Consider the following 27,629-nt stretch of genomic DNA (forward strand, 5'->3'; position numbering starts at 1 on the left):
AATAAAGAAGTATAATAAAGGGGCACTTGTTTTCACAAGTATCAAAGCTTTCTAAAAGAAACAGTAATTACAAATGCATAGAACTGTTGTATAGAGTCCCTTTTTTTAAGTCACTTAAACATAGTAGAGTTAACAAATAGCCCATATACATACAGGGATTAGGGTGTGATACAGGTAATTCAAAGCAATAGAAAAATAATGTTGAAGCAGCCGACCAACCAGCTAGAAAGAAATTATGTCAGATCCCCATTTCGCCCCATATTAAAAAGATGCCATATTTTTAAAAACTTGAACAAAGTATTTTTAAAATTTCACAATCTTACAATGGGAACAGTTTTCCTAAGTATGACAGAAAAACCCAGAAGCTATAAAGGAAAGGTGATAGATTCCACAACATAAAAATGGAAAATTGCTCCGTAGCGAGATATCTGACGAGGCATTTGAGAATGAGGAAATATCTGCAGGGCATAGAACTAAAGGCTGATCTCCATAATCTGTCCCTTCCTATCAATATCAAATCCATGACTGGTCAAAGAACACAAAAAGACAAATCCTAGAAAAAGAACCACAAACAGCCAATAAACCCCTGACACAACTGTCTCCACCTCACACAGAGCATTTCAAGTGATCACTCATTTGTCACGTAAGATTGGCAAAGATTAAAAATATCCATTGTTGGGGGGGCGCCTGGGTGGCTCAGATGGTTAAGTGTCTGCCTTCAGCTCAGGTCATGGTCCCAGGGTCCTGGGATCGAGTCCCGCATCGGGCTCCCTGCTCAGCAGAAGCCTGCTTCTCCCTCCCCCACTCTCCCTGCTTGTGTTCCCTCTCTTGCTGTGTCTCTCTCTGTCAAATAAATAAATAAAATCTTTAAAAAAAAAATATCCATTGTTGGCAAGGACGTAATACACATCGGTGTATTGTGTAGAGTAATAGAATCGTTAACCTTTTGGGGATGTTGTTTGCCAGTGTTCATCATCATTTCAAATAGGACTTCCAGCAATTCTGTTTCCTGAAATATGTCCTAAAGAATTACATAAATATAAGGATACATAAGAATTACATAAATATAAGAGAATTCTACAGCATTGCTTGTAACAGCCTATTATGTCCAACCAGAGGGGAATAGTTAAGTAAAACTATGATACATCTACATGGAGGAATATAAATGGATTGATTACCTACCATTGTGTAACAAAAATTACCCCCAAACTCAAAACCACAATAAACATTTATTATCCTTATTGTTTCTGTGTCAGATATTTGGGAGTGGCACAGATGGGCATTTTTGGCTCAGGATCTCTCCTGAGGCTGCAGTTATCTGAAGGCCGACCTGGAGCTGGCAGACCCTCCTCCAAGGTGATGCTCGTTGCTGGCCAGAGGCTGGGTGCAGCCCAGGTGGCCTTCTCCACTGGCTGTTTGAGTGTCCTCACAACACGGTGGCTGGGGGCCCCGAAGTGAGCAATCCAAGAAAGGCTAAGGCTGAAACTGGGACGTCTTTTAAGCCCCACAACGTCATTTCCACGGTATCCTATCAATCACACAGAACAACTACAATTCAGTATGAGGGCAGTCTATGCAGGTGTAAACACCAGCAGCAAGGACCACTGAAGCTGAAGTTCAAAGGCTGAATAGCAGGGAAGTCAGGTAAAGAGAGTGCAAGGGGACACCTGCCAAAACCTTGGAAGAAATTTACCAATAGGAAGTAGAGATGAGGCTGGAGAGGTAAATGGAAGCTAATTCATGGCAATCATTTCAAGCTGTGTCAAGGCGCTTGATTTTTATATAAAGCCGCAAAGCCACCAGCAGAGTTCTATTTCAGTAGGGTCACCCTGGTTATTACATGGAGGGTCGACTGAGTGGACAGAACAAGGGGGTAAGGATGGAGGTTAGGCCGTCCGCTAGGAGGCCATTAAAATGATCCTGACAAGGAATGGTAACTTGGATGAGGGTGGTGGCAACAGAAGAGAAAAGTCAGGCAAGTTCTGAGATATGTAGGGACAAGTCCAACAGGACTCAGGGTTTAGATACATGGATTACACGACAGGGGGGAACCACGTTTGGCTCCTAGGGTTTTGACTTGAACAATTAGGTGATTGGGCACAGGGGATGAAAAACAGGTTTGGGGTTTAGGAAGTTTATTTTTTTAACAAGTTGAGGCGGGGATGCCTGCACACATGGAAAATGTCGAATAGGCAGAGGCCACATGGCACCTGGAGGTCAGGAGCTAAGCCTGGGCATAAAAACTCATGAGCCATCAGGATATCGGTGGAAACTGGCAGCCATGAGCCAGAGAATCGTTGCTTTTAAAAGGAAGAGTTTACAAGAGACTGAAAAGGAATGAGAGGTAGACAGGAGGAACACCAGGAGAGTCTACTGTCACAGACTCTCATCATTTGGTGGTGGTGATCAAGAGTGGTCACACTAAGCCAAGCAATTCAAAACGGAACAAACATTGTACATCAGCTAAGAAAAAGACAGTAGAGACAGAGAGCTTTCTCCCTCAGTCCCAAGACAGAATACTTTTCTGGGAAGGATGTGAGCAGCATTGACGACTTCTGGTGTGGTGCTTCTCAAAGTGGGATGTACATACAAATGACCTGGGGATTATATGAAAACACAGAGTCTGGCTCAGTAGGTCTTGGGGAGGGCCTGAGATCATGTTTCTAAGAAAGTTCCAAGTGATACTGATGCTCCTAGCCCACAGCCATTTGGAATAGCAAGGCTCTCAAACTTCACTGAGCACAGACTCACATGGAGAAGGTCTTGAAACAGATTATTGGGGCCTGCCCCTACATATTAGGATTCAGTAGGTCTGGGGCAGGATCTGATGATGTGCATTTCTAACAACCTCCCTGGCGATGGTGACAGTGATGCCACAGGTCCCCAAGACCATAGTTTGAACTGCACCATCCTAGAGGGTCACAGTTTAACGACTGCTGGCCACAACAGAGAGAGAAATCCATTTGGATCTCAAAACATAATGCAAACAAGTATCCCTGTATACCACTGCAGTCAGTCCGTGACTAGGGCTCACTGAGGGCAGGGCCTGCTACTTGCTATCCATCACCCTCATGGTTACTCTATCACAAAGAAGGACTCCTTCTTAATTGACATATTCGCTCTGAAGACTTAACTCTCAGCAGTGGATGCCTCTTTTTTATTGTTATGTTAATCACCATACATCATTAGTTTTTGATGCAGTGTTCCATGATTCATTGCTTGTGCATAACACCCAGTGCTGGATGCCTACTTTTTATAAATCTCAAAGCTTTATCTTGCTGGTAAAGCCATTTCATGATATTAGACCAAGCAGCTGCTAATGAGTACTACTTCCTTTACTCAGAGGATGTACATTGCACCACAGACACAATCTTCCCGAGTGACACAGTTTTAGACAAAACCGTATATACAAAAAGGGAAAAATTTTATTGAAGGAGGAATCAATTCACGTATGTATTTATAAAGGACCCCAATGCGTTTTATGTAAGGCATCTAAACATGAAAGAGACGGATTACAAACATAATCCCTGCTCTCTAATCCGTAACACCAAAGACACCAACAATCAAGTTAAAACATGACAAATGCCATCTGAAAAGACAGCTACTTATTTTTCTTAAAGCCATCCAGCAGCTACCTCAATCCATTTGCACAGAATGTATGCTTGTTATTAATGGCAACAGACACAGGAAGGAAGAGAAAACACCCAACAGGGGTGGCCAGGAAAGGCCTCCCGGATGAAGTAATTTCGTTGGAATGAGACAGACGGACAGTCTTTTCACACGTGGAAGACCCAGACGACCAGACCATCCCTTAAGAAAAATCAATTAAACACGTGGCCTGAGCATCTGCTGACAAAAGGCTTCATCTACCGTTCCTCGCAGGGTGAAGAACGAGAAAGACACCCAGGTAAGAGCACAGTACCTCCCCTCAAAAAACGCTTACACTCTAGTTTGGAGAGCAAGACAAGCGTATCCGTGAAGGCGGGATTAAGGAACGAGCGCGCCGCCCCCACCCCAACACTAGGGGGTAGTCTTGGGAGAGGCGAAGGATCCCCGGGTGCTCTCACAGGCAGTCAGCAAACGCCTTCCCAGCACACGCCAGCGGGCACCGGGGCCTGGGGGGCGGCCGAGACCCGGGAGGGGGCGCGCCGGGCCGAGCGACGCGGGAGGCGGGGAGAGGCCCGAGGGGTCGGCCTGCTTCGGTCCGCCCGGCCTTTACAGAGTCCCCCGCTCCACCAGCACCGGGGGGGGAACAGGCGGCCACGGGCGCAATCAAGAGATTTCCGCGGCCCCACAGGCGCGCCCCACTCTCAACCCTGGGGGCCTCAGTGGGGCCACCGCCAGACCTGAGGCGACCCTTCCTCGGAGCCGGGCTCCTCCTCCCCCTGAGCCGCCACCTCTCGCTCTGGCCTGGGGCCGGCGTTAGTCTGCGGGGCCAAGAGCAGCCTCGGAGGCTCAACGCTAGCACTGCCAGTCGGTGGGCGGTGAGCTCCGTGGTGGCCGCCGCGCGACCTGGGGGGCGGGGCCGGAGCGGCGAGCGGAAATGCGCTGCTTCCTTCCGGCCGGCGCCGCACGAGACGGGGCGGGGCGCCCCGGGAAGGGGCGGGGGCTCACGCTGACGGACGGCTCCCGGGACCTATGGGTGCGGCCGCGGCGGCCCGGCCTCCCCGGCGCGCCCCTTTCTCGGGGCCGCGGACGCCCCCCGGTTGCCCATTTCTCGGGTGTAGAGCGAAGCTCCGCTGCTGTCCGGTGGCCGCTGCCTGGTCCTCTCTGTCCTCGCGGCGCGTTGCGGGCTGTCCTGCGGCCCCGCCCCCGAGGCCCTCGGCGCCCCCCGGCCGGCCGGCCTCCTTCCCAGCCCGGAGCCGCGCGCCAGGACGGCTGAGGCCGCAGGTCTGTGGCTGCGTGTCGGGCCGCGGGCGGCGCGAGGGGACACGCGGGCGCGAGGCTTCGGCGGCGGTCCGCGGGGTGTCCGGCGTTCCGCCAAATGCGCCGCGACCACCGAGAGCCCGCGGGCCGCCCCGCCGCGCAGTCGGGGGGCGCGGCCCGGGCCCCGGGGCGTCTGGGGGCACCCGCGTGGGGGACGCGGCGCACACTTGTGCTCGGCGCGAACTGCGGGGCAGGGGGCGGCAGGTCCGGAGTGAGGAAGTTTGCGGAGGGCGGGGCCGCGTTCGCCGGCCACTTCTCGCTCCGGGCGCGCAGGCCTGCTCAGTGCCGGCCTCGGCGGCCGCGCGACTCTGCCCAACCCCAGCAAGTCCCCGAACTTGGGCGGCCGCCGCCGGCCCCTCGGCGTCCGCTGGGGACACCCGGAGCTGTGGGGCTGGGGTGCGGTGGGATGCTGAGTGACGTGCCCTGCAGCTCCCGGGACGCTCGGGCCGTGCTGGCGCCTCGGAGTAGAGGACAAGCGTCGCTTTCATCTACCTTTTCCAGTGTTTAAGATGGCATTCCCTTTCATTTGGTGGGGAAACTTTTGTTTCGTAGTTCGTGCGATTATCACAGTTGACTGACACAGAGTTGGCACGTAAATATTTGTTGCCCTTCTGTCCTAACTTGTTAGAGTGTATCCGCTGTGGGATATTTACAACTCCTCCCGAGCCCTTAGAAAGGGCATGATTCTAGGATAAGGTGACTGGGGGATGAGCCCATCTACAGCAGTACGACTTTTTGCCTGCACTCCTTTTTCCTCCCTCGCTGCTACAGGTTCTCCAGTTTCATTGTTTGTACTTAACTGTTTTTGCGTCTCACAGTTTTTTTTTTTTTTTTTTTTGTATGAATGACTGAACGAACGAATAAATTGTATAATTTTGGTTGGTTTGTTCTTTCTATAAAGCAAGTTGTTTACCTTTAGGAATTGATAAACTGCCCAACAGTGGTGCCCGGCACCTGGGCATGTTTCATAGTAATTAGTAAAACGCTGTTCATTATTCAGAGGAGTGAAGCAAGATGTTCTGGAGGACTGTAGCCAGCTTACTCACTGCCACCACTCCCTCGCCTCCCACTCGCTGCTTCCAAACCAGGCTTCTGCACCCTGCCTTTACTCCCACTTTTGCTCCCTGGGATAGCAGGCTGCCCTGATTGGCACACCCCCGCTGCCATCACCACTGAGGCGTATTCCTAAAGCTTCCAGTATGACTTGTTTTTAAAGAACATCGGTGTTAAAATTCAGATACCTGAGACAAAAGAATATTTCACTTCTTCAGAATCTGGCTCTCAACAAATTTACTACTGAATACCTCCTCCCGTGGTACGAAACTGTAGAACATAATCCAGAACTGCATAATTATGTGACCAATTGCGAGGTAACTGCAGTGGCTCAGGAAGGAGAAAGATCAGTGGCCCTTGGCACAACCACAGACAGGAAGGCTTCTTGGAAGAAGGGCTGGGGCTTGTCTGGGATGCCCACCTGTATTCATAATTCTTGATGGGATGTATTAAGTAAATATTTGTGTTGTGTCTTGACAGTAACTTTGAAGGCTGGTTAAGATGGGAAAGTGGGAGGGCATGCTAAGTCAGGGACAAGGCGTCAAGTCACTTGAGCACAGATGAGCACAGGGTGTGTTGGGGAGAGGGTACTGGCTTATGGACAGGCAGCTTACTTTTCTGTCGTTTTGTAGGAGTGGTTGGAAGAACAATGCATGTAAGTCTTTGACACCATGATATCCATCAGGCAAAGAAAAGGAGTAAAAACCACAGAAGTTTCTGAGGATTATGCAGCACAAGAAGCAAATGTGAAGTTGGAAAATAAATTGCCATCTGGTAGGTGATTTAAATTAAAGCAGCATTTGGGATTGCTTTTATTTCTGCATATTAAAATATCACTCTCCAATAGGATAAGAATTTGGTGAGACCTAACAGTTGAGAAGACTTGTTCTAATACCCTGATGTTTTAGTTGGACAAATTATTTGATTGCAGTTTGATAATACTGGCGTTTCAGTTATGATCACATAAAAGGTGAAACAGCTCTGATTAGAACCCCTTGTTTCTCAGCTGTCTGTTCAGTAGGTTCTGGTTTTGCCAATCTTTGACTCTCTAAAATAATGCTTTCCCCCACAGTTCAGATTTTAGTCTGTTTCTTATTTTTCTGGGTTTGTGTATGCTGTTCACTCTAGACACCCTTACCTTGGGAGACTTTCTCATTTCATTAAGGTATTGAAAAATGAATCAAACCTTTTTTTTTTATTCTTTATATGAATTCCTGAAATTTTCTCCTTTGGTTTGGTGAGGGAGGATGGTCAGAATTTGGTGAGTTGTTTATAATATAATGCTGAAGACTCTTCCTAAGCTGTACATCAAATATTAATTACCAACTTCCTGACTTCAGAGTTGCTTTCTTACCTAAGCATGGTCAAGGTTTTTAAAAATAAGCATGAAAAATTCCATGTCTATCAACCATTTTGGATATCTGACAGAATTTACGTTAATGGCAGCTATGTTAATTCTTTTTTTAAGATTTTATTTATTTATTTGAGAGAGAGCATGAGGCGGGGAGGGTCAGAGGGAGAAGCAGACTCCCTGCTGAGCAGGGAGCCCCATGTGGAACTCACTCCCAGGACTCCAGGGTCATGACCTGAGCGGAAGGCAGTTGCTTAACCAACTGATCCACCCAGGCACCCAGCAGCTATGTTAATTCTTATCAGCCAGAACAAGTAAAGTATTTGGGGGAACAGTTTTATAAAATAAAATTAATCTGTATTGAGAAGTCATACCATCCAACTCCGCTGTTAGCAGTTTTGGACAAGACAGAGTACTGTCTAAAGACTTAAACAATGTAACTTCAAGTTTGCTTTTTTGTTTATTATTTATTTTTTAAAGATTTTTTTAAAAAAATTTATTTGAGGGAGAGATAGAACATGAGCGGGGAGGAGAGGGAGAAACAGGCCCCCTGCTGAGCAGGGAGCCTGACTTGGGGCTCCATCCCGGGACTCTGGGATCATGACCTGAGCTGAAGGAGCTGAAGGCAGATGCTTAACCGACAGAGCCACCCAGGTGCCCCAAGTTTGCTTTTTTATATTAAAACATAATTTTGAGGATTCTTCATTTTACTGAAGCAGCATTTATTTATTCATGTCAGAAAAAAACCCCTGAAAACTAAAGAAAAGCAAAAAAAAAAAAGAAAAAGAAAATACTCCCACAAACAAATCCATCCTTAGACTTCCACCCATGAAACTTGATCTTGCTGTCTAAATGTCTCTGCCCGTATATAATTGCAAGCATTCCTATGTGGTTTTACAAAATTGAGATCCCAGCTGTTTTGTAACTTGCTACATTTCTTTTATTATGTTACAAACATAAGTCAATGTATTTTAAAAAAGTTATCAATGTAGTCCGTTGTGTGGCTATAGCATAATTTATTTAATTCCTTGTTGAATATTTAGATGGTTTTTAACCTTTTCCCTATATAAGCAGAACTATGATAAATATATTTGTGGCCAAATGTTTATTTAAAACTTTTATGTCTTTGGGGTATATGTCTGCATTTAGAATTATTGGTCAAATAGTATGCTCATTTTGGTAGCTTTTTACTACTTATTGCCATGTTGCATTCCAGAGAGTTACCAAGTTACTCTTCCACCAGCAGTGCTTGAAAAATACTCATATTTTGTACCCTTATTAAAACAGTGTTAGCATTTTTAAGCTGTCAAATTGGCCAACATCTAGAAAGTTATAGCTCATTGCTTTAATTTGCATTTCTCTTTTTTGAGAGCGAGAACAAGAGAGAGAGAAAGAGAGAGAGAGAATGTGGGCCGGGGAGGGAGGGGGGGGCAAAGGAAGAGGGGGAGACAAATCCCAAGCAGGCTCAAGGGCCAGCACAGAGCCCAATGTAGGGCTCAGTCTCAAAACCCTGAAACCTGAGCGGAAGATCAGGTGCTCAACCCACTGAGCCACTCAGGTGCCCCAGTTTGCATTTCTTTAATACTGATGAATGTGAATATTTTTGTCTAGTATTGGCCGTTTTTTTCTTTTGTACTTTGCCTACTCGTATGTTTAATCTATTTCCAACTGAAATATTTATTTTTTTAATCCTGAAAGTGTTCATCCCATATTAAGGATAGTTAAACTTTCTTATATGTACTATAAGTACTTTTTCCGAGTTTATGTGTCCTTTAACTTGAGTTGTGATGGATTTTTCTCCCCTGATGGGTTTTTGGATTTTAAGTTGTCAAGTTTTTTGGTAGCTTTTAATGAATAAACCACAAATTATATGTAGACCATCTCAGAGATTTTTTATATCCTAGATATGCAACCCATTTACTCCTCCGAATTTCATAGGTAAACTACGGTTATTGAACTATGCCAAACACAGACCCTATGTATTAAAATGAATAAGATAACTTGCTTGTCCTCCAAAAGCTGTCTGGCAAAATGGACAAGTGAACAATTAGATACAGTCGCATAAAAAGTGTAATAAAGTATGAAAACAGGCCTTCAGAATCACAGAAAGGAGCCCCTGAGTGTCTTCTGGGAATAAGGAAAGCTTCAGCAGTGACAGGCGGCTGGAACTTAGCATACGGGATAGGCTGAAGTAGAACTAGTAAATTCTACATTCTTGACTGACTTAGCTATGTGTTTTGTTTTTCTAAAAGGTTGTACCACTAGAAGGTTGTGGAAGCTTCTGTCATTTATGGTTGGTGGAACCATTGCCCTTTGCATTGGACTTCTAACATCTGTCTACCTGGCCACTTTACATGAAAACGATTTGTGGTTTTCTAATATTAAGGTATGAGTTTCCTATGACCGTTGTATGATTTACTCATCAGTATCTCTAGTAGTTAACCATATAGATGAATGACCAAGATAATGCAGTTTTGCCATAAAGAATCTCATCTTTTAAAAGGCTTGGCTGTAGCGTAAAAAGACTTCGTTAGTTTAAAATTGCATCAGAATTTTTGTAATCAGTGAGTTTTTTCATTCTCATTAACTTGCTCCAGTTACACTGCAGATACTGTAAACCGGTATTTTTCAACCTGTACATTGTGAAATTGGCACAGTAAAACAAGAATAACGTTTTTCTTAGTTAAAATAAGATGCGAGAGAGTATTATCACATACACTAGGGTGAGAGTTATTTGTGTAACTATTAATTACATGTATGTATGTACAAACCGGGTCACAGTATACATTTTTTTTCTGTTGGGTACAGTAAAAAAGAAGAGAAATCAGAAGCTAGTGCTGTAAACCGTAGAGCCATAGATGACCTCAGTGTGTTCATACCTTTCTAGTCATAGATGCAGTGCTGAGAGGGCGGGGAGCCACTGGTTTTCTGAGGAAGGGAGTCGTAATTTTCATCACGTTCTCAGGAGGGTCTGTGACTTCTTAAACCCCAATTTCCTTGTTCTCTGTTTTCTCTTTTTAAACATTTCTAGGTGTCTTTTAATTTGCCGTGGTTTTCAGAACAAGTATATCACTTATGCAAGGAAACTTACACATCACCAGTATTTTTCATTGAAATATACTCTGTTTTTGATCCAAAATGTTATGATCTTTGACCGTATTTACTATGGCTCCTAATGACTAGTTGCTGGTAAAGGTAAAATTCACTTTGAAAAGGTTAAATATTTATCATCTCTGTGAGTATTTTAAAAAGTCTGTGCAGAATCTGAAACAGTTCTCAGAGAGCTTTCCCAAAATATTTTGAGCTTTGGTTCCATTATTGGAATGAGTCTCCAAAGGAGAGACTACTTTGAATGACAACTTTAGTTTACAGGAGTAACTTCTTGTATGTTTATTTTAAAAACTTGTCCTGTTACTCTATAGGTATAGTGTGTATATATCTTCATACAGATTATCATGGCACAAAGAATAATTCTTATCCTTCAGGGACAGTGGGTAGTTTTTCTTGTCAAGAAAAATTTTACTCACTTTTATCTCTTTAAAATGGAGTGCTTATAAACAGATTTCTTAGAACTAAACAATGTAATACTTTTTTATCCACACAAGTATTTTGAATAAAGACTGAAATATCCCTGTGTGGGCATATGGCTGAAACTAAATGCTAGTAACTCTGTAGTAAGGAGAAGATGCTGAAACAGATCATATAACTTATTTTCAAACTGTAATTTTAGCTCTTTAAAGTTTTTAAGTGGCCTTGCTAATAACCTCAAATAAATACACCCCATCATTAAGAAGCCTAAGCACCCTTGATTTTTCTCTTCAATGTCGCCAGGTTAGAGAGGCATTATACTTTTACCCAGTATTTATTGAGCACCTCTTCTGTGGTAGCATTGATCTAAACACTGTGGGGAACATGGAAAGAGTAACAAAGACAAATGAATTTGCCGGCAGATTCTCCAGTGTAATACATCAATTCTGTACATACGTGTTGAGCACTATAGGATGCCAGCAGGTGCAGTGCTCAGTAGCAACACTGCCAACTAAAACCAGGCCCCAGCCTTCAGGGGCTTGACTCTCTGGAGGGTATAGGCAAGTAGGTGGACAGTGACAGCCCGTCCAAAGTCAGTACATTGATGGGGTAGGATAGAGTATTGCGGGAGCACAGAGCAGGGGTAGCCCAACCCAGTTTTGGAAGATTAGGGAAGGTTTTGTAGAGGAAGTAATTGTTAAGGAGACCTGAAGGATGAGAAGTGTTAACCAGACAAACTGGGGAGGAAAGATGAATGTCCTAGGGAAGGGACATGTACAGGAACTTCAAGAGGCAAGAGCGTTGAGAGCGTTCAAAGTGTTGGCAGTAGTTCGGCCTGGCTGGAGAGGAGATGGGGAGAGAATGTACCAGGATGGTAAACAGAGGCCGAGTCATGAAGGAACAGCAATGTCATCATCTTGTTTGAGGAAGATGGCTCCGGCTACAGTGTGGAGAGTGGATTTGAGGAGGGTAACGCTAAAGTGAGAGGAAACCACCAAGATCCAATCCAATTCAGTGGATTCAGTAATATCTGAATGTCAGTAAATGCATGTTTTATGTGTGCCAGACACAGATTCAAGCCCTGAGAATATAGCCTTTGAGTCGGATATGGAACTTAATTCTGTTGAGGAGGGAAAAAAACAGAACTAACAAAAAATAAGTATTATGGTGGAAACCAGACAGGGTGGTAACCTAGTTATTGGGAGGCTACTTGAAATTGGGAGGGAAAGCAGACCATTTTGAAGACAAGACCTACATCAGTACTTACATCCTAGGAAGGAACCAGGCAAGCTAAGTCTGTGAAAGTCTCCTAAGCAGAGGGAACAACAAGTGAAAAGGCCCTTGTGTAGGACAAAACCTGTCTAGTTGAGTATCAGAGAGAAGGCACATGGGGCCAGAATCTTATAAGCAAAGAGGAGAATAGAACCAGAGAAGAAAAGACCGGATCCTGCTGGAGAGAAGTGGACAGTCAGTGCTTAGGAAGGACGTAGCGATTCATCATTTGTGCGGACGGTGATTGAGAAGGAAGAATTATCAGTGATGATCTGCTTTCTCCCATTAGCAGCTGAACAGATGGGTGGATATGCCATCCACTGTGATAATGAACCCCGTGGGAGGAACAGATCTAGAGTGCAAGAGCTTCTGTCACCACCTACCCAGAGTTAAGCTGAACTTGACAGGTTAAGGGCATAGTGTGTCACAAAACTGCGCTCACTTTTGACACCACTTACAAGTTTGGGGGTCCTCAGGCTACCCTCACTTCTGACCACAAGTAGACTATAAACTTGGCGATACCCACTATCCCCTCAGGTTCAGTAATTCACTGGAATGCCTCACAGAACTCAGGAGAGCCTTACACTTATGATTACAGTTTTATTAGGACAGATATAAATCAGAACCAGCCAAAGGCAGAGACTCATTGAAAGAGGACCCCAAACTCAGGCTTTCCATTGTCCTTTCCCTGTGGAGTTAGGCACCTTGATGTGTGACGATGTGTTGAACATTGCCAACCAAGGAAGCTCACCTGATCTCTGGTGTCCAGAGCTTTGACTGGAGTTTCATTATGTAGGTATGACTGATGGAATCATTGGCCAGTGTTGAATTCATTCTCCAATCCCCCTCTCCTCCCCAGGGGTTGGGCCACTATCAGCTGGCTCCAAGCCCCAACCCTCTGAGCACACGGCTGGTCTTTCTGGCTTGGTCAGCCCTCATCCTGAGTCATCTCCTTAGAACAGACTATCAAATGTCGTCCTGAGGAACCCACTGTGAACAAAGACACTGTTCTCACTTGAGAAATTCGAGGATTTACTGGCTCTCTCCCAGGAACTGGGGACAGAGGCCAGCCAAATTCTCTCCAGGGGACAGCAAGACAGCAAATGATACATCCTTGTTTGGATACGTTATGAGTCACTTTTGAAGCAGTCCAAGGAGAGAGAAGGAGAGTAAAGGGAGCTGGATTCATGGATCTGGAGGCAGGAGATCCATCTGTGTTGGAAATGGACATTTTCATATTACCAGCTTGTAGACGTGTGGGCAAGAATGTTTGAGTGTGCAGAGTGAGAAAGAGACCCTAGGCTAGTTTCTGTCTATGCCTCAGATACCATCTGGGAGAAGCTATAAAACAGGAACATCCTCAAATCTAACAGGTTTCTTTCCACCAACACCCCCGTCCCCTGAAACTACAGTTGAGCTCAGTCTTACAGCATTTTTTTCTCTTTATTCAAGCAATAGCTTGTAGCACAGAATTTTTTTTTCCCCTCTGTATCACAAGAGGAATCCTCAGATGTTTCAACCACTTCTCAAACCTGACAATACCTCTGCATAGGCGCTTGGTTTATTTTTCCTCTTAGATTATGTAAACCCAGTGCTATCCAATGAAACTTTCTGCAGTGAAGGAAATGATCTGTTTCTGCACTGTTCAGTGCAGCAACCACTAGCCAAATGTAGCTGTTAAACACTTGAAATGTGGCTATTGCAACTGAGGAACTAAATTGTACATTTTACTTAATTTTAAAATGTGTATACATTTTCTGTGAATAAACCAATGAAAATGGTAGCCATTAGTGATCAGAGACATTAGTCAGCCAAAAGGAAAGCTCATTTTCAGAGTTTATGCGCCTTCAGAAATTTACTCCTTAATTTATACCATTTTCATGTTGGAGGATTATGGGAATATTTGAGAAGTGTAAATCTGTTTTCCTTTTGTACTTACGGGTTATAACTTACCAAAATTGCTAGGCTATTTTTTATGAAAATACTTTGCTCTTCTCTGAATACTTTGAATTAGTTGTAATTATTCAGAGTAAAAACATTTCTTCTAAAATAGACAAATCATAAATTGAGTTTATGCACTCAGAATGATAACTTTAAATGTTAGTTGCTAATCTTAACACTGTTAGTGTTTGCATGTGGGAACTTTGGACCAGAGAGCAACTTGAAGGTTGAAGAAGATGTTGGTTTAAATGGTCATAGAAAATGTGTATATACTATCCTTTCTTAGCATATTTTTTAGTTTAGTTTTAGTTTCTATTTAAATTCCAGTTAAAATGCAGTATAATATTAGTTCCAGGTTTTGTTTCTTAAATTTCACATATGACTGAAATCATAGGGTATTTGTCTTTCTCTGACTTATTTTGCTTACCATTATACACTCTAGCTCCATCCATGTCATTGCAAATGTCAAGATTTCATTCTTTCTTTTATGATTTTATTATTGTTTTAAAGATTTTATTTTTATTTATTTGAGAGTGAGACAGAGCACAAGGTGGGGGGAAGGGCAGAGAAAGAGGAAGAGGAGCCCAACGCTGGGCTTGACACCAGGACCCCAGGATCATGACGTGAGCCGAAGGCAGATGCTTAACTGACTGAGCCACCCGGGGACCCCAAGATTTCATTCTTTTTGATGGCTGAGTAATATTCCATTGTATATATACACCACATCTTCTTTATCCATTCATCAGTCGATGAACATAGGGTTCTTTCCATAATTTGGCTGTTGTAGATAGTGCTGCTATAAACATCAGGGTGCATGTATCTCTTAGAATTAGTATTTTTGTATCCTTTGGGTAAATACCTAGTAGTGAAATTGCTGGATAGTAGGGTAGCTCTCTTCTTAACTTTTTGAGGAACCTCCATACTGTTTTCCCGAGTGGCTGCACCAGTTTGCATTACCACCAGCAGTGCAAGACGATTCCCCTTTCTCATTTTTTTAAAAGATTTTTATTTATGGATGCCTGGGTGGCTCAGTTGGTTAAGCGACTGCCTTCGGCTCAGGTCATGATCCTGGAGTCCCAGGATCGAGTCCTGCATCAGGCTCCCTGCTGAGCAGGGAGTCTGCTTCTCCCTCTGACCCTCCCCCTTCTCATGTACTCTATCTCATTCTCGCTCTCAAATAAATAAATAAATAAAATATTTAAAAGATTTTTATTTATTTGAGAGAGAGAGAGAGCACATGAGCAGGTGGGAGGGGCAGAAGCAGAGGGGGAAGCAGACTCCCCAGTGAGCAAGGAGCCAGACTCGGGGCTCGATCCCAGGACCCCAAGACCATGACCTGAGCTGAAGGCAGACACTTAACCGACTGAGCCATCCAGGTGCCCCCCGTTCTCCTTATTGAATGTCTGCTGTGTGCTTAGCACTGTTTTAGGTACAATTTAAACATTTTATTTAATCTGGCTGTCTCCAAAGCCGAAACATTTTAATTCTAAATTGTCCTTTAAATGCAACGTGCTTTTTTGCTGCCTTTTACTCTAAACAAAACACACTAAAAGGGTTCAAAGCCAATGCTCTTACTTGCTGTGCTACCCTTACGGTGCCCAGCACATCATCAGTGCTGAATAACAGTGGTCTATTTGGAGTCAAGTTAACCTCTATAGGTGAGGGAAGCGATATAAGCAGGAGAGAGGGGAGATGGGGACAACAGCTGCTATACAAGATCTGGGCTGGAACGAGAGCGGAGGGATACAGCTTTTGGAGCTGGCCTTCAGGGATAGGATATAGTTAGTACTGGCAAGTAGGGTGCTAGTCAGTGCATTTTTAGTGACTTGTGTTTAGTCGATGCTAGAGTAAAAATATATATAGCATAATTCTTCTTATTTTTTGAACACGTGTTGTGTCACTTATTACAAACTATACCGTAACAATAAAACTTTAAATAAAAAAACATTACCCACTATTCATTACCCTTAACAAAAACCAGTTTTTATTTTTCTCTTCCATGCTTCATCCTGTATGTGTATATATTTTACATATTTATGCCTCCCTGAGATCAAGACCTGATCCGAAATAAGTCAGATGCTGAATCTACTGAGCCACCCAGACACCCCTCCAATATACTTTTTATAATCAGATTTATCTGATGTTACATCATATGCTTTTCCCATACATAGTTACATATTTATATGAACTTTCACAATTATTATGTAAATGATTATGTTTATATAATTTAATATTTTTGAAAATTTTATACTCTTAGTTATTTCACTATTTCTATGCTTCCCAACTTGGGGTAAATTGTTCCTAATTGTGTAGTTAAACCCCTCAAATTGCTTATTAGTTCTTGTTTTAAAGTGGTGGTGTAGAGATGTCGGTTCCTTCATCTTTTTAGAATTACCTCAAAGCAATCAAGGAAAATGAAAAACAGATAGTCATTTTCCATCCTTGATGAGACTAAGAAAGGTCTATGATCTGGAACCACAATGTGTGAGGGAGGGCCGCCAAACCCAGGGAAACTCAGAGGAGTGTGGGAAGTGGGGGAGACTCTCAGAGCTGCAGATTTTAGAGGAAGTCACCAAAGCCTACTTCTCCGAGGTTGCTGGCATACCCTGAGGGGTGAGACTGAGGTGTCCTGTGGAGAACCATGGGGCCAGATGTGTGCAGTAATGACGGAAGCTTTCCTGGAGACTCTCTGGTAAGCTAGCAGGCTGAAGGGAGTAATCACAGAGATAAGCCATTTTTGTAAAAGTGGCATTTAAGAAGACCAGGATAAAGGGAGAAAACTTGCATGTTGAACAGCTCTGAGGCTGCCAGTCTTGGTTGACTAAAATGAGGAAAAGACTAAAGAGCTCACTCTTGTAACCTACGCTGTATCACAAGGAAAATTTTTGCTGGCCTGACTGGTGACCCTGGCCTCTCCCCCACATAAACTTCCTGCAAGTAGCTGATTTTGGTAAGAACTTGCCACATTCAGAAATGGCTCACAGCCGGAAAGGAACTAGCACAGGATCTGTACAATGAAACTGCAAGGAAAAAAAGGAAGAGAAAAACAGGAGCAGATGACAGATGAAGAGTAGTCACCAGAAACAATTTATAGCAGAGACATGAAGATTGTGACCAGACATGTCACATTAAAAAACTAATATGATAAGCATTTGCCACCATAGAAGATGAATTCAAAGCAGGGGTGTAAGAAGGTATAGACCATCTTCAAGGACATACAGGAAGATAACAAAAGGAAATGAAACATGAGCTGGCAGAACTTAGGCAAGAAGTAGAATTAAAAGATAAAACCATAACAGAAAGAACGATGATGTTGGAAGCAACACATAGAAGATTAGAATCTGCAGAAGGCACAGAATAAGAAATATTGCACTGATAAAAGAAAACAAAACAAAATGAAATTAATACAGTTAAAACAGTAGAGAGAAACTGACAGGTGAGGAAGACAACAGCAAACATGCATAATTTGTCCCAACAGAAGAGAACCAAAACAATGAAACAAGGGAGAATCATGTTTAAAGACATGATTCAAGAAAATTTTTGAAAAATGAAAGATGACTTGATTCTACAAATCGACAGGGCACAATGGGCCCCAGGAAAGGAAGACTTGGCCTAGAAAAATCATTAGCTGCGTATAGTTCTGTGAAATTGCTGGGCTTCAATAGTAAGGGACCCCTGGACATCCAAACCAAAGATTGCCTTACCTATAAGAGAAGTCAGTCTGGCTTCCAACTTCTCCATGCTAATATTTAACGCTTAAAGACCTGGAATGATGCTGCAGAAGACTCAAATAAGAGAATGTGGTTTATATATATATATATATATATATATATTTTTTTTTTTTTTAAGATTTTATTTATTTGTCAGAGAGAGCGCACGCACAAGCAGGGGGAGCTGCAGGCAGAGGCAGAGGGAGAAGCAGGCTCCCCGCTGATCAGGGAGCCTGATCCCAGGATCCTGGGATCACAACCTGAGCCAAAGGCAGACACTTAACTGACTGAGCCACCCAGGTGTTCCTATTTTAATCTGGTCATTCTATCATGTATAAAGCACCATGACAAATTATTTTGATTCTGAGAAATATATTTTTTAAGAACACCTGAAGAAATTGGTAGAGGGAAAACTTTATCCAGCTGAGAGAGAAAAGGCAAACCAATGGCAGAAAGACTACCCCTGAGGTGCAAATATATTTAACTGTAGAACTAGCACTAAATAGTTATAAAACAAATATATATGATGTAAACAACGTAACACCTAGCAATGTTATACTATGAAATAGTAACAGAATAACAATGTAATAATAAGGAGAGGAAAGAAAAGACATGGTAGAAGACGGAGGAATCCATTTCTTTATTTTTTATAGATAGAAGTCAAGTTTCATTTAAAAATGAAAAGTCAAGGGGCATCTGGGTGGCTCAGATGGTTAAATGTCTGACTCTTGATCTCAGGGTCGTGAGTTCAAGCCCCATGCTGGCCTCCACGCTGGGTGTGGAGCCTACTTAAATACGTAGTCAAGAAACGTGTAGTGTGGGGTGCCTGGGTGGCTCAGTCGTTAGGCGTCTGCCTTCAGCTCAGGTCGTGATCCCAGGGTCCTGGGATCGAGCCCCACATCAGGTTCCCTGCTAGTCAGGAAGCCTGCTTCTCCCTCTCCCACTCCCCCTGCTTGTGTTCCCTCTCTCCCTGTCTCTCTCTCTCTCTCTCTGTCAAATAAATAAATAAAGTCTTTAAAAAAAAAAAAACGTGTAGTGTATGTAAAAGAAAATTCCAAGAAAAATATTATCAAGTAAAATGGAGCAGGGAAGAACTATAAATTTCATGAGATTATCATTACTTATTATAGGAACTCAATAGATACTATCTGTAGAAATAGAGAATTAAGTTATCCTTCAAAGTTATAGTTACAAAGGTAACTCCTAGAACAAAAACATAAACCTTTCAAATTAAAAGACATACATGCACACAGACGCACACACACACCCAGACACAGGCCATATAGTAAAGGATTTATTCTAAAGAGTAACAAAAAATGTGATAAACATGTATTAACACAGATGTGTCAAAATACTTTTGTATAAATAAATCTGTCTGCTTTAGTCACCTGATAAAAACTCTGTGTCATAAAGCAAAATCCAAATCACGTACTATATGCATAAGATTCTCCCAGAACAGAGTTCCTTAGAAGGATTAGTCCAAAGGTGGATAAGGACTTGCTGAAATATTTCCCCAAAGAGGGGAAAGAAAGTCTCGACAGAAAGTGTTAAATGAAGTGAAGAGGGTGCCTGGGTGGCTCAGTTGGTTAAGCGACTGCCTTCGGCTCAGGTCATGATCCTGGAGTCCCGGGATCGAGTCCCACATCGGGCTTCCCGCTCAGCGGGGAGTCAGCCTCTCCCTCTGACCCTCTTCCCTCTCGTGCTTTCTATCTCTCATTCTCTCTCTCTCTCAAATAAATAAATAAAATCTTTAAAAAAAAAAAATAAATGAAGTGAAGAAGGGCAATTTTTCAGTAATAAAGATGCCAACCACAGATAGGACTATCCATGTGTCAGATAACTTACCAATATTTATAAAGCAAAAACCACAGGAAGCATAAGAAATAGAGAAACACATTAATACTGGGTTTTAATTCTTTCTCAGTTCATAAAAAAAAGCCAGGTGGTCAAAAATAAGAATATAGAAGACCTAGGGAAAATAATAAGAGTTCTAATCTATAAATATCTAAAGATAGAATGTATATTCTTTTCAGATATCCACAAAACATTAACTAAAACATTGATATGTTAAGCCATAGAGAAAATCTCACATCCAAAACTAGACAATATTTCCTTATCACAGTGTGATAGTGCATAGTCTTGGCTTGTTCTTTTTTTTTTTTAATTTTATTTTATTATGTTATGTTAGTCACCATACAGTACATCATTAGTTTTTGATGTGGTGATCCATGATTCATTGTTTGCATATAACACCCAGTGCTCCATGCAGGACGTGCCCTCCTTAATACCCATCACCAGGCTAACCCATCCCCCCGCCCCTCTCCCCTCTAGAACCCTCAGTTTGTTTCTCAGAGTCCATAGTCTCTCATGGTTGATCTCTCCCCCCAATTACCCCCCTTCATTTTGCCCTTCCTTCTAATGTCCTCCACGCTATTCCTATGTTCCACAAATAAGTGAAACCATATGATAATTGACTTTCTCTGCTTGACTTATTTCACTTAGCATAATCCCCTCCAGTTCCATCCATGTTGATGTAAAAATCCTTTCTGATGGCTGAGTAATATTCCATTGTATATATGGACCACATCTTCTTTATCCATTCATCTGTTGAAGGGCATCTCGGCTCTTTCCACAGTTTGGCTATTGTGGACATTGCTGCTATGAACATTGGGGTGCATGTGGCCCTTCTTTTCACTACATCTGTGTCTTTGGGGTAAATACCCAGTAGTTCAATTGCTGGGTCATAGAATAGCTCTATTTTTAATTTTTTGAGGCACCTCCATACTGTTTTCCAAAGTGGCTGTACCAACTTGCATTCCCACCAACAGTGTAAGAGGGTTCCCCTTTCTCCACAACCTCTCCAACATTTGTTGTTTCTTTTTTTTTTTTTTTTAAGATTTTATTTATTTATTTGACAGAGAGAGACAGCGAGAGAGGGAACACAAGCAGGGGGAGTGGGAGAGGGAGAAGCAGGCTTCCCGCCGAGCAGAGAGCCTGACACGGGGCTCGATCCCAGGACCCTGGGATCATGACCCGAGCCGAAGGCAAACGCTTAACCACTGAGCCACCCAGGCGCCTCCCATTTGTTGTTTCTTGCCTTGTCAATTTTTGCCATTCTAACTGGTGTAAGGGTGGTATCTCAAGTCTTGGCTTGTTCTTGACTTTGGGGATAATGGTCACAGACTCTTTTAATCTATTCATTCATTTAAATAAAAACTGGAGATAACTAAAAAGAAAAAGGTCACTTCCTAAAAATATTTCCTAACTTTTTGGTCACAGGAAATTAAAACTGAACTTATAGAAATTATAAATGAAATCTAGAAAAGGGTGGAAATCATATTTCAGGACTAGGGAATACAATTAGAGCAGTATTCAGAAGAATTTATAGCTTTAAGTATTATATAATGAAATAAGAATGAATAAACAAACGGATTATCCCCTTAAGTAGTTGGAAAGTAAAAATCTAGCAACGGAAGGAAGGATAAAGGTAAAAGGAGAAATTGATCAACTAGAAAGTAGGAAAATAATGAATGAATGGTTATTTGGGGAGTAAAAAATACGGATAAGGATGAGGTAGGAAGTACAAATATCCAAAATAAGAAATAACAGAGAAATAATTACAGAGATCATGAAATGTAGCAGAGAAATAACTATAGAGACCATGAAATAGGAAATAGCCACACAAGTCTATTTTGTTTGACTCAGTGCAAATTAAATGAACGGATGAAACATGATTTTCTGGAATATAAATTACCAAAACTGGCCCCAGAAAATGTCATTATTTCTGCAGATGTGATAGAGAAGACGTGGTGAAGAGCTACCCATCCTACACCCCCCTAAATAGCAGACCCTGTTGATTTTATGGAGGAATTTTACCAAACTCTTAAAAGAAACAAAATATTCTAGTACTATTTCAGCCCTTCTAGAACACCAAAGAGAAAACTTCCAAATTATTTTTATAAATCAGATATAACACACCAGAATTGAGGATCAGAATATAACTACCGTCAATTTTCCTTAATTCCCAACGTTATGTTCTAAAAGTCACTGAGAACACTGAATTAGAGAATATTGAACCATTGCTCCTGTGGAAGTGTGTGTATCACACATAGGTCTTAAATTCTAAAAACACTTCCTGATAGTTTCTATTTTCTTTATTTTACAAAAGAGAAAATGAGGTTCAGGATGGTCAGGTGACTTGCCTAAGGCTGCCCCATAACAGGTACCAGAATTGGATTCAGACCTCATCCACGGGGGCTCAGAGCTGGGGCTTCAGTCACTGAGTTGCACCCACTGCCCCTTACTGTATTCATCTTCAGATCGTTTCTGTATGAGAGCTGGAACAAGGGGCAGAGCACAGCTGGGAACCATGCACATCAGGCAACTTCCATTTTCACTGCTCTGCACATGGCTGCAAAAGCACAGCAAGTATTAATTTTGTCAATTTTGTTGTTACAGATTTTAGCTAGTAGGCAGATTTGCAAACCAGAAATCTGTGACTAGTGAGAATCAACTGTATATAATCTAGGTAATAGAAAAAAAACAAAGTTCAGAGACTAATCCCACTTATGTATCTTGAAGCAAAACTTCTAATTAATACTAAAAAAGACAATCTAGTTGCATATCAGAAGTGTAATGCACCATGAAAGAGTCATTTTTATGCCAGGAAACTAAAGGAAATTGTTGGGAAATCTAGTAATATACTTGTTTGTTACGTCAGTACTTCAAAAGATGCAAAAAAAAGGTTATTTGAAAAAGAATCTATCATTTCCATGTGACATATGTAACTTAAAATTAAGAATAGGCCAGATGAGCCCATTAAATCACTGGAATAAAAGACAAAAACCATATGATTATCTCAAAAGACACAAAAAGTATTCGGCAGAATTCAACAACTCTCCACAATAAAAAACACTCAACAGACTAGAAATAGAAGAGAACTTCAGCCTCCTAAAGGGCATCTGCCAAAAATCGCACAGCAAACATCATATTTAATGGTGACAAATTGAAAGCTTTCCCCCTCAGTTTAGGAACAAGACAAAGATGTCTGTTCTAGCCACTTCTATTCAACATTATACCAGAGGTCCTAGTCAAAGGACAATAAAATGAAACAGAAGGTCTCCAAATTGGAAAGGAAGTAAAACTGTCTCTGTTGGTGATAACATGATCTTCTATATAGAATTCACCAAAAAGAACTATTAGAACTAACAAATGGATATATCAAGGTTGCAGGATACAAGATCGATATACAAAAACTAATTGTATTTGTATATAGTAGCAATGAGCAAACCAAAAATGAAATTAAGAAAATAGTTTCACCTCAAATAAATAAAATCTTTTTAAAAAAAGAAAATAGTTTCATTTACAATAGCAACAAAAGAATAAGGTACTTAGAGGAATAAATTGAGCAAAAGTATAAAACATAAATCATGTTCATGAATTGGAAGACAGTACTGTTAAGATGACAAGTTGGTGTACAGATTCACCGTGATCCCTCTCCAAATCCCAGGTGGATGTTTTTGCAGAAGTTGACAAGCTGACCCTAAAATTTATATGGAAACTGAAAGGACCCAGAATAGCCAAAGCAGTTTTGAAAAAGAAGAACAAAGTTGGAGGACTCACACTCCCTGATTTCAAAACTTACCATAAGGATACAGTAATCAAGACAGTGTAAGGAGAGATGAAATAGAATTGAGAGCCCAGAAATAAACCCTTACATTTATGCTCAGTTGATTTTCAACAAAGATACCAAGACAATTAAATGAAGAAAGAATAGTCTGCAACAAATTATCTGGGGACAATTGGATATTCGTGAGCAAACAAGGAAATTAAGCCCCTTCCTCATACATACACACGGATTAGCTCAAAGTGGATCAGGGACTTAAAAGTAACTATGAAACTTCTAGAAGACAACATGAATAAATTATCATGGCTTTGGGTTAGGCTAAGCCATCCTAGATACAACACCAAAAGCACAAGTGATTAAAGGAAAAATAGTTACATTGGACTTCTTCAAAATTAGAAAATTTTGTGCTCCAGAGGATATAGTCAAGAAAACAAAAAAACACCACTTCTTACAAATCGTATGCCTGGTAAGGGAATTGAGTCTGTAATCTACAAAGAACCATAGTAACTCAATAATAAAAATACAGTTTAATTTTTTTAATGAACAGAGGACTTGAATAAACATTTTTCCAGAGATGATCTACAAATGGGCAAAAAGCACTTGAAAAGATTCTCAACATCATTAGCCCATCAGGGAAATTCTAATCAAACCTTCACATCCACTAGCAGGCCTATAATAAAAAGACATGTAATAACAAGTGTTGACAAGGGTGTGGAGAAACTGGAACCCTTCTACAGTGCTGGTGGGAGTGTAAAATGGGGCAGACGCTTTGGTAAAGGCTCTGGCAGGCCCTCAGACAATGAAACAGTTATCGTATCATTTTAGCATTCTACTCCTAAGGAAATACCCAAGAGAAATGAAAACACGCCCACACAGAAACTTGTACATGAATATTCATAACAGCATTTTTCATAATAGCCAAAAAGAGGAAACAACCCTAATGTCCACTAATGGATGAATGGATTAAGTAAAATGTGGCATATCCATATAGTGGAATATTATTTGGCAATTTTGCAGTGAATTCATGATACAGGCTACCACATTAGAGGAGCCTTGAAAACATGCTAAATGAAAGAAATCAGGCACAAAGCACATATTGTACCATTTCATTAAAACGAAATGTCCAGGATAGCCAATCTAAAGAGATAGAAATTAGTGATTGCCCAGGGCTAGAAAGCATGAGGGATTTGCAGGGTGACAGCTCAGGGGTATGGTGTTTCTTTGTAGGGGTTATGAAATAGTCTAAAATTCATACTAGTGATGCATGCATAACTTTGTGAATATAGTAAAAGCCATTGAATTATATACTTTAAATGGATGGATTGTATAGTGTGCGAATTCTATTTCAGTAAAACTTAAAAAAAAATCGATGTATCTTTTTTTTTTTTTTAATATAGCATGCATACATTTCAGACCAAATGCTGTGAGACCTTACCCATTAGGGAAGCACTAGAACAGTGCTATCTAGTAGAACTTTCTGTGATAATGAAAAGTTCTTTGTGCTGTATTAATACTCTAGCCATTAGCCAAATGTGTTCAGGAACTGAGAAACTAAATTTTTCATTTTAATTAAGTCGGCACATCATGGCATTAGAAGCATATCCCAAGGGTTACCTGGGTGGCTCAGTCGTTAAGCGTCTGCCTTCAGCTCAGGTCATGATCCCAGGGTCCTAGGATCGAGCCCCACATCGGGCTCCCTGCTCAGCAGGAACCATGCTTCTCCCTCTCCCACTCCCCCTGCTTGTGTTCCCTCTCTCGCTGTGGCTCTCTCTGTCAAATAAATAAATAAAAATCTTAAAAAAAAAAAATAAAGGGCAGCATATACCAAGCCAAAGCTGTCTGTTAGTACTATTTAACATTGCTTTGGAGGTACCAGCAACATAACATGAGAAGTAAAAATTAACAGTTGGGAAGGAGGAGGTAACATTATTTGCAGATCGTGTCATTATATACCTGGAAACCACAAGAGAATAAGCTGAGAAATTATTACAAGCAGTAGGAAAACTCAGAAAGTAGTAGGGACTAAATCCAAAATTAAATATACAGATACCAAAATATTTTTGAAATTTGTCAAGTTGAAATTAATAGGGAAGGAAAACCTCAAACGTGCCTTTTTTAGAAGTGCTCCCTGGCAGGCCTATTCCACTTCCTTTGTCCATTTACACACCGCCCCCCGCCCCAGCTCTCCTGGGACGATTCACCTTGTGTTCCCTCCTTTCTCCCCCCAGACCTTCCCCAGTCTTGACTGTCAACTGTTGCACTGCCTCCCGTTTCACTGTAGAGGGGAACCCACTGCCCCGCTAGGTCGTCTGGCTGGGGTCCTGTTCACTGAGCTGACAAAGGACAGACTAACAAGAGAAAAGCATTGAAATTTATTTAATACAAGTTCTGTGTGACTCTAGAACCTTCATAAGGAAATGAAGACCTGAAGAAATGGTTAAACTCGAGCGTTTTTATACTAGATTTGACCAAGAGTAGAAAACCATGGAAAAATATAATAGGACCATAAGGTATGAGCTAGGGGTAGTAAACCGGGGCGAACTTAGCAAAGCCTGCCTGTTTAGATCCTGTCCTGTCCCTGCATCTCTGGAGATAAGGATGTTCTTTCCTCCGAGGATGGGTAGTACAGCTTTCACAAGAGAGTCATGACCTGCTTCAGGGGGAGAAGGGAGAGGTCAGAGAGTCCTTCCTGCACCTACCATTTCTTGAATTCCTTCAGCTTCAAACATTCAGTTATGCCAGCATGCCATATTTGGAGGTAGCATATTCCCAACCCTGTCAACTGAGAAAGGAGAAGCAAGCTGAAGAGGCCTTCCACATGCTTTCACCCCACATCTGCCCATATGTTGCCCATGTACACCAACTTGCCCCCACCCCTCCGCATGTGTGAGACCGCCTCCCCTGCCTTCTCCTGAATTATCTCACTCCAGCCATTGAGTTTCTCTTGCCTTCTCCCGTCCTGGGGGTGGGGGAGGCTGTTTGAGCCCCACTTTCTCTTTCAGCTACTGTCTCATTGTTCTGCTCACCTTCACACCCAGACTCCTCCCAAAAGTTTGTGGCCCTGTAGGCTCTGTTCCTCTCTTCCCGCTCTCTCTCTCTCGAGCCCACTCCAGTCAGGCTTCAGCCATGGCACTGCTGTTAAAAAGTTCTGGTTAAAATCACTGATGCCCTCCAAGTTGCTCAATTTAGCGGTCATTTCTCAGCCCTTGTTTTCCTTGGGCTCTTAGCAGTTTTCCTTGGCTCTGGGACACATGTTCTCCTGGATCTACTCCTACCTCTCCAGCTGATCCTTTGGCTCCTTTACTAGCTCCTTCTCAGCCTTCTGACTTCTTGTTGGCAGAGAACCCAGGACTTGGCTCTGTTTTTTTCTGTCCACTCTCATTCCTAAGAACAATCTTATCTCTAGCTTTAAATACCATCTCTCTGCTGATGGCTCCCAAATGTCTGTCCCCTGCTCAGACCCCTCCCCTGAACTCCAGACTTGTATATACAGCCACCTACTTGGCCACCTGAGTTTGGATGTCCAATGGGCATTTCACACTTAACAGATGCAACAACCACCTGACCGTCCCTGCCCTCGGGTGTTTCTCTTGGTATCTCCATCTCTGTAAATTGCAGCTTCATCCTTCAGTGGCTTAGGGTTCTGCTCTCACACAGTCCTGGCTCTCAAGTCCCACCTTATAGCCTCAGGAAGTCCTATAAGGTTTCCTTTGACAATATCTAGAATATGATCACCTCTCACAACCTTTATCCCCACCTGGGTTATTACAGCCACTCCCTTCCTGCTCAGAATTCTTCACAGTCCAGCTCAGCATGTCTGAAACCACACTCCTGACCTCCCCCTTCCCCCGCTCCCCACACACGCACCTAGCTCAGAGTCCTTGTCACCTGCCAGGACTGGGTGTCTGACCCCACATGAATTTCTCAGACCACTCTGCACTACCGCCTCTGACCTCCTTTGCTCCCTCCAACTCAGACCACACTGCCTTCCTCGTTGTTCTTCGAGGTGTATGTGGGCTGTCTCTTCTGCACATGGCTCACCGCCTCACCTCATCTCTGTTCAGTTGTCCCTTCATGGGTGCAGCCTTCCCCACCCACCTACAAGACCACAGCACCACCCCTCCGTCGCCACCCCCTTCTCTGCTTTACTACTTGTATTGTATTTGTTTACTAAACAAGTAAATCCATCCCTCTCTTCCAGATTATAAATTCTAGGAAGACA

At 42.3% G+C, this 27,629-nt stretch overlaps 1 protein-coding gene across 8 annotated transcripts in view; it reads left to right on the plus strand.

Annotated features, from left to right (window-relative positions):
- The first annotated feature begins 4,655 nt into the window (after nucleotides 1-4,655).
- DPY19L3 (dpy-19 like C-mannosyltransferase 3) overlaps nucleotides 4,656-27,629 on the plus strand; it is a 78,612-nt gene continuing 55,638 nt past the window's right edge. For 3 of the 8 annotated variants that reach the window (XR_003612356.2, XM_028123525.2, XM_028123527.2), the window contains exons 1-3: nucleotides 4,657-4,890; nucleotides 6,612-6,753; nucleotides 9,583-9,716. Coding sequence is in view for 6 of the 8 variants with exons in the window: in XM_028123525.2 (XP_027979326.1) it covers nucleotides 6,651-6,753; nucleotides 9,583-9,716 (237 nt within the window). In the remaining 2 variants the exon portion in view is untranslated. Of the gene's footprint in view, nucleotides 4,891-6,171; nucleotides 6,242-6,611; nucleotides 6,754-9,582; nucleotides 9,717-27,629 lie in introns of those variants that run through there. The other 5 variants (XM_028123526.2, XM_028123529.2, XM_028123528.2 and 2 more) reach the window with 4 other exon arrangements.

Source organism: Eumetopias jubatus, unplaced genomic scaffold (genome assembly GCF_037043125.1).
Source record: "Eumetopias jubatus isolate StellerSeaLion01/CBP00866 unplaced genomic scaffold, mEumJub1_p1.0 scaffold_10, whole genome shotgun sequence".
NCBI lineage: Eukaryota > Metazoa > Chordata > Mammalia > Carnivora > Otariidae > Eumetopias > Eumetopias jubatus.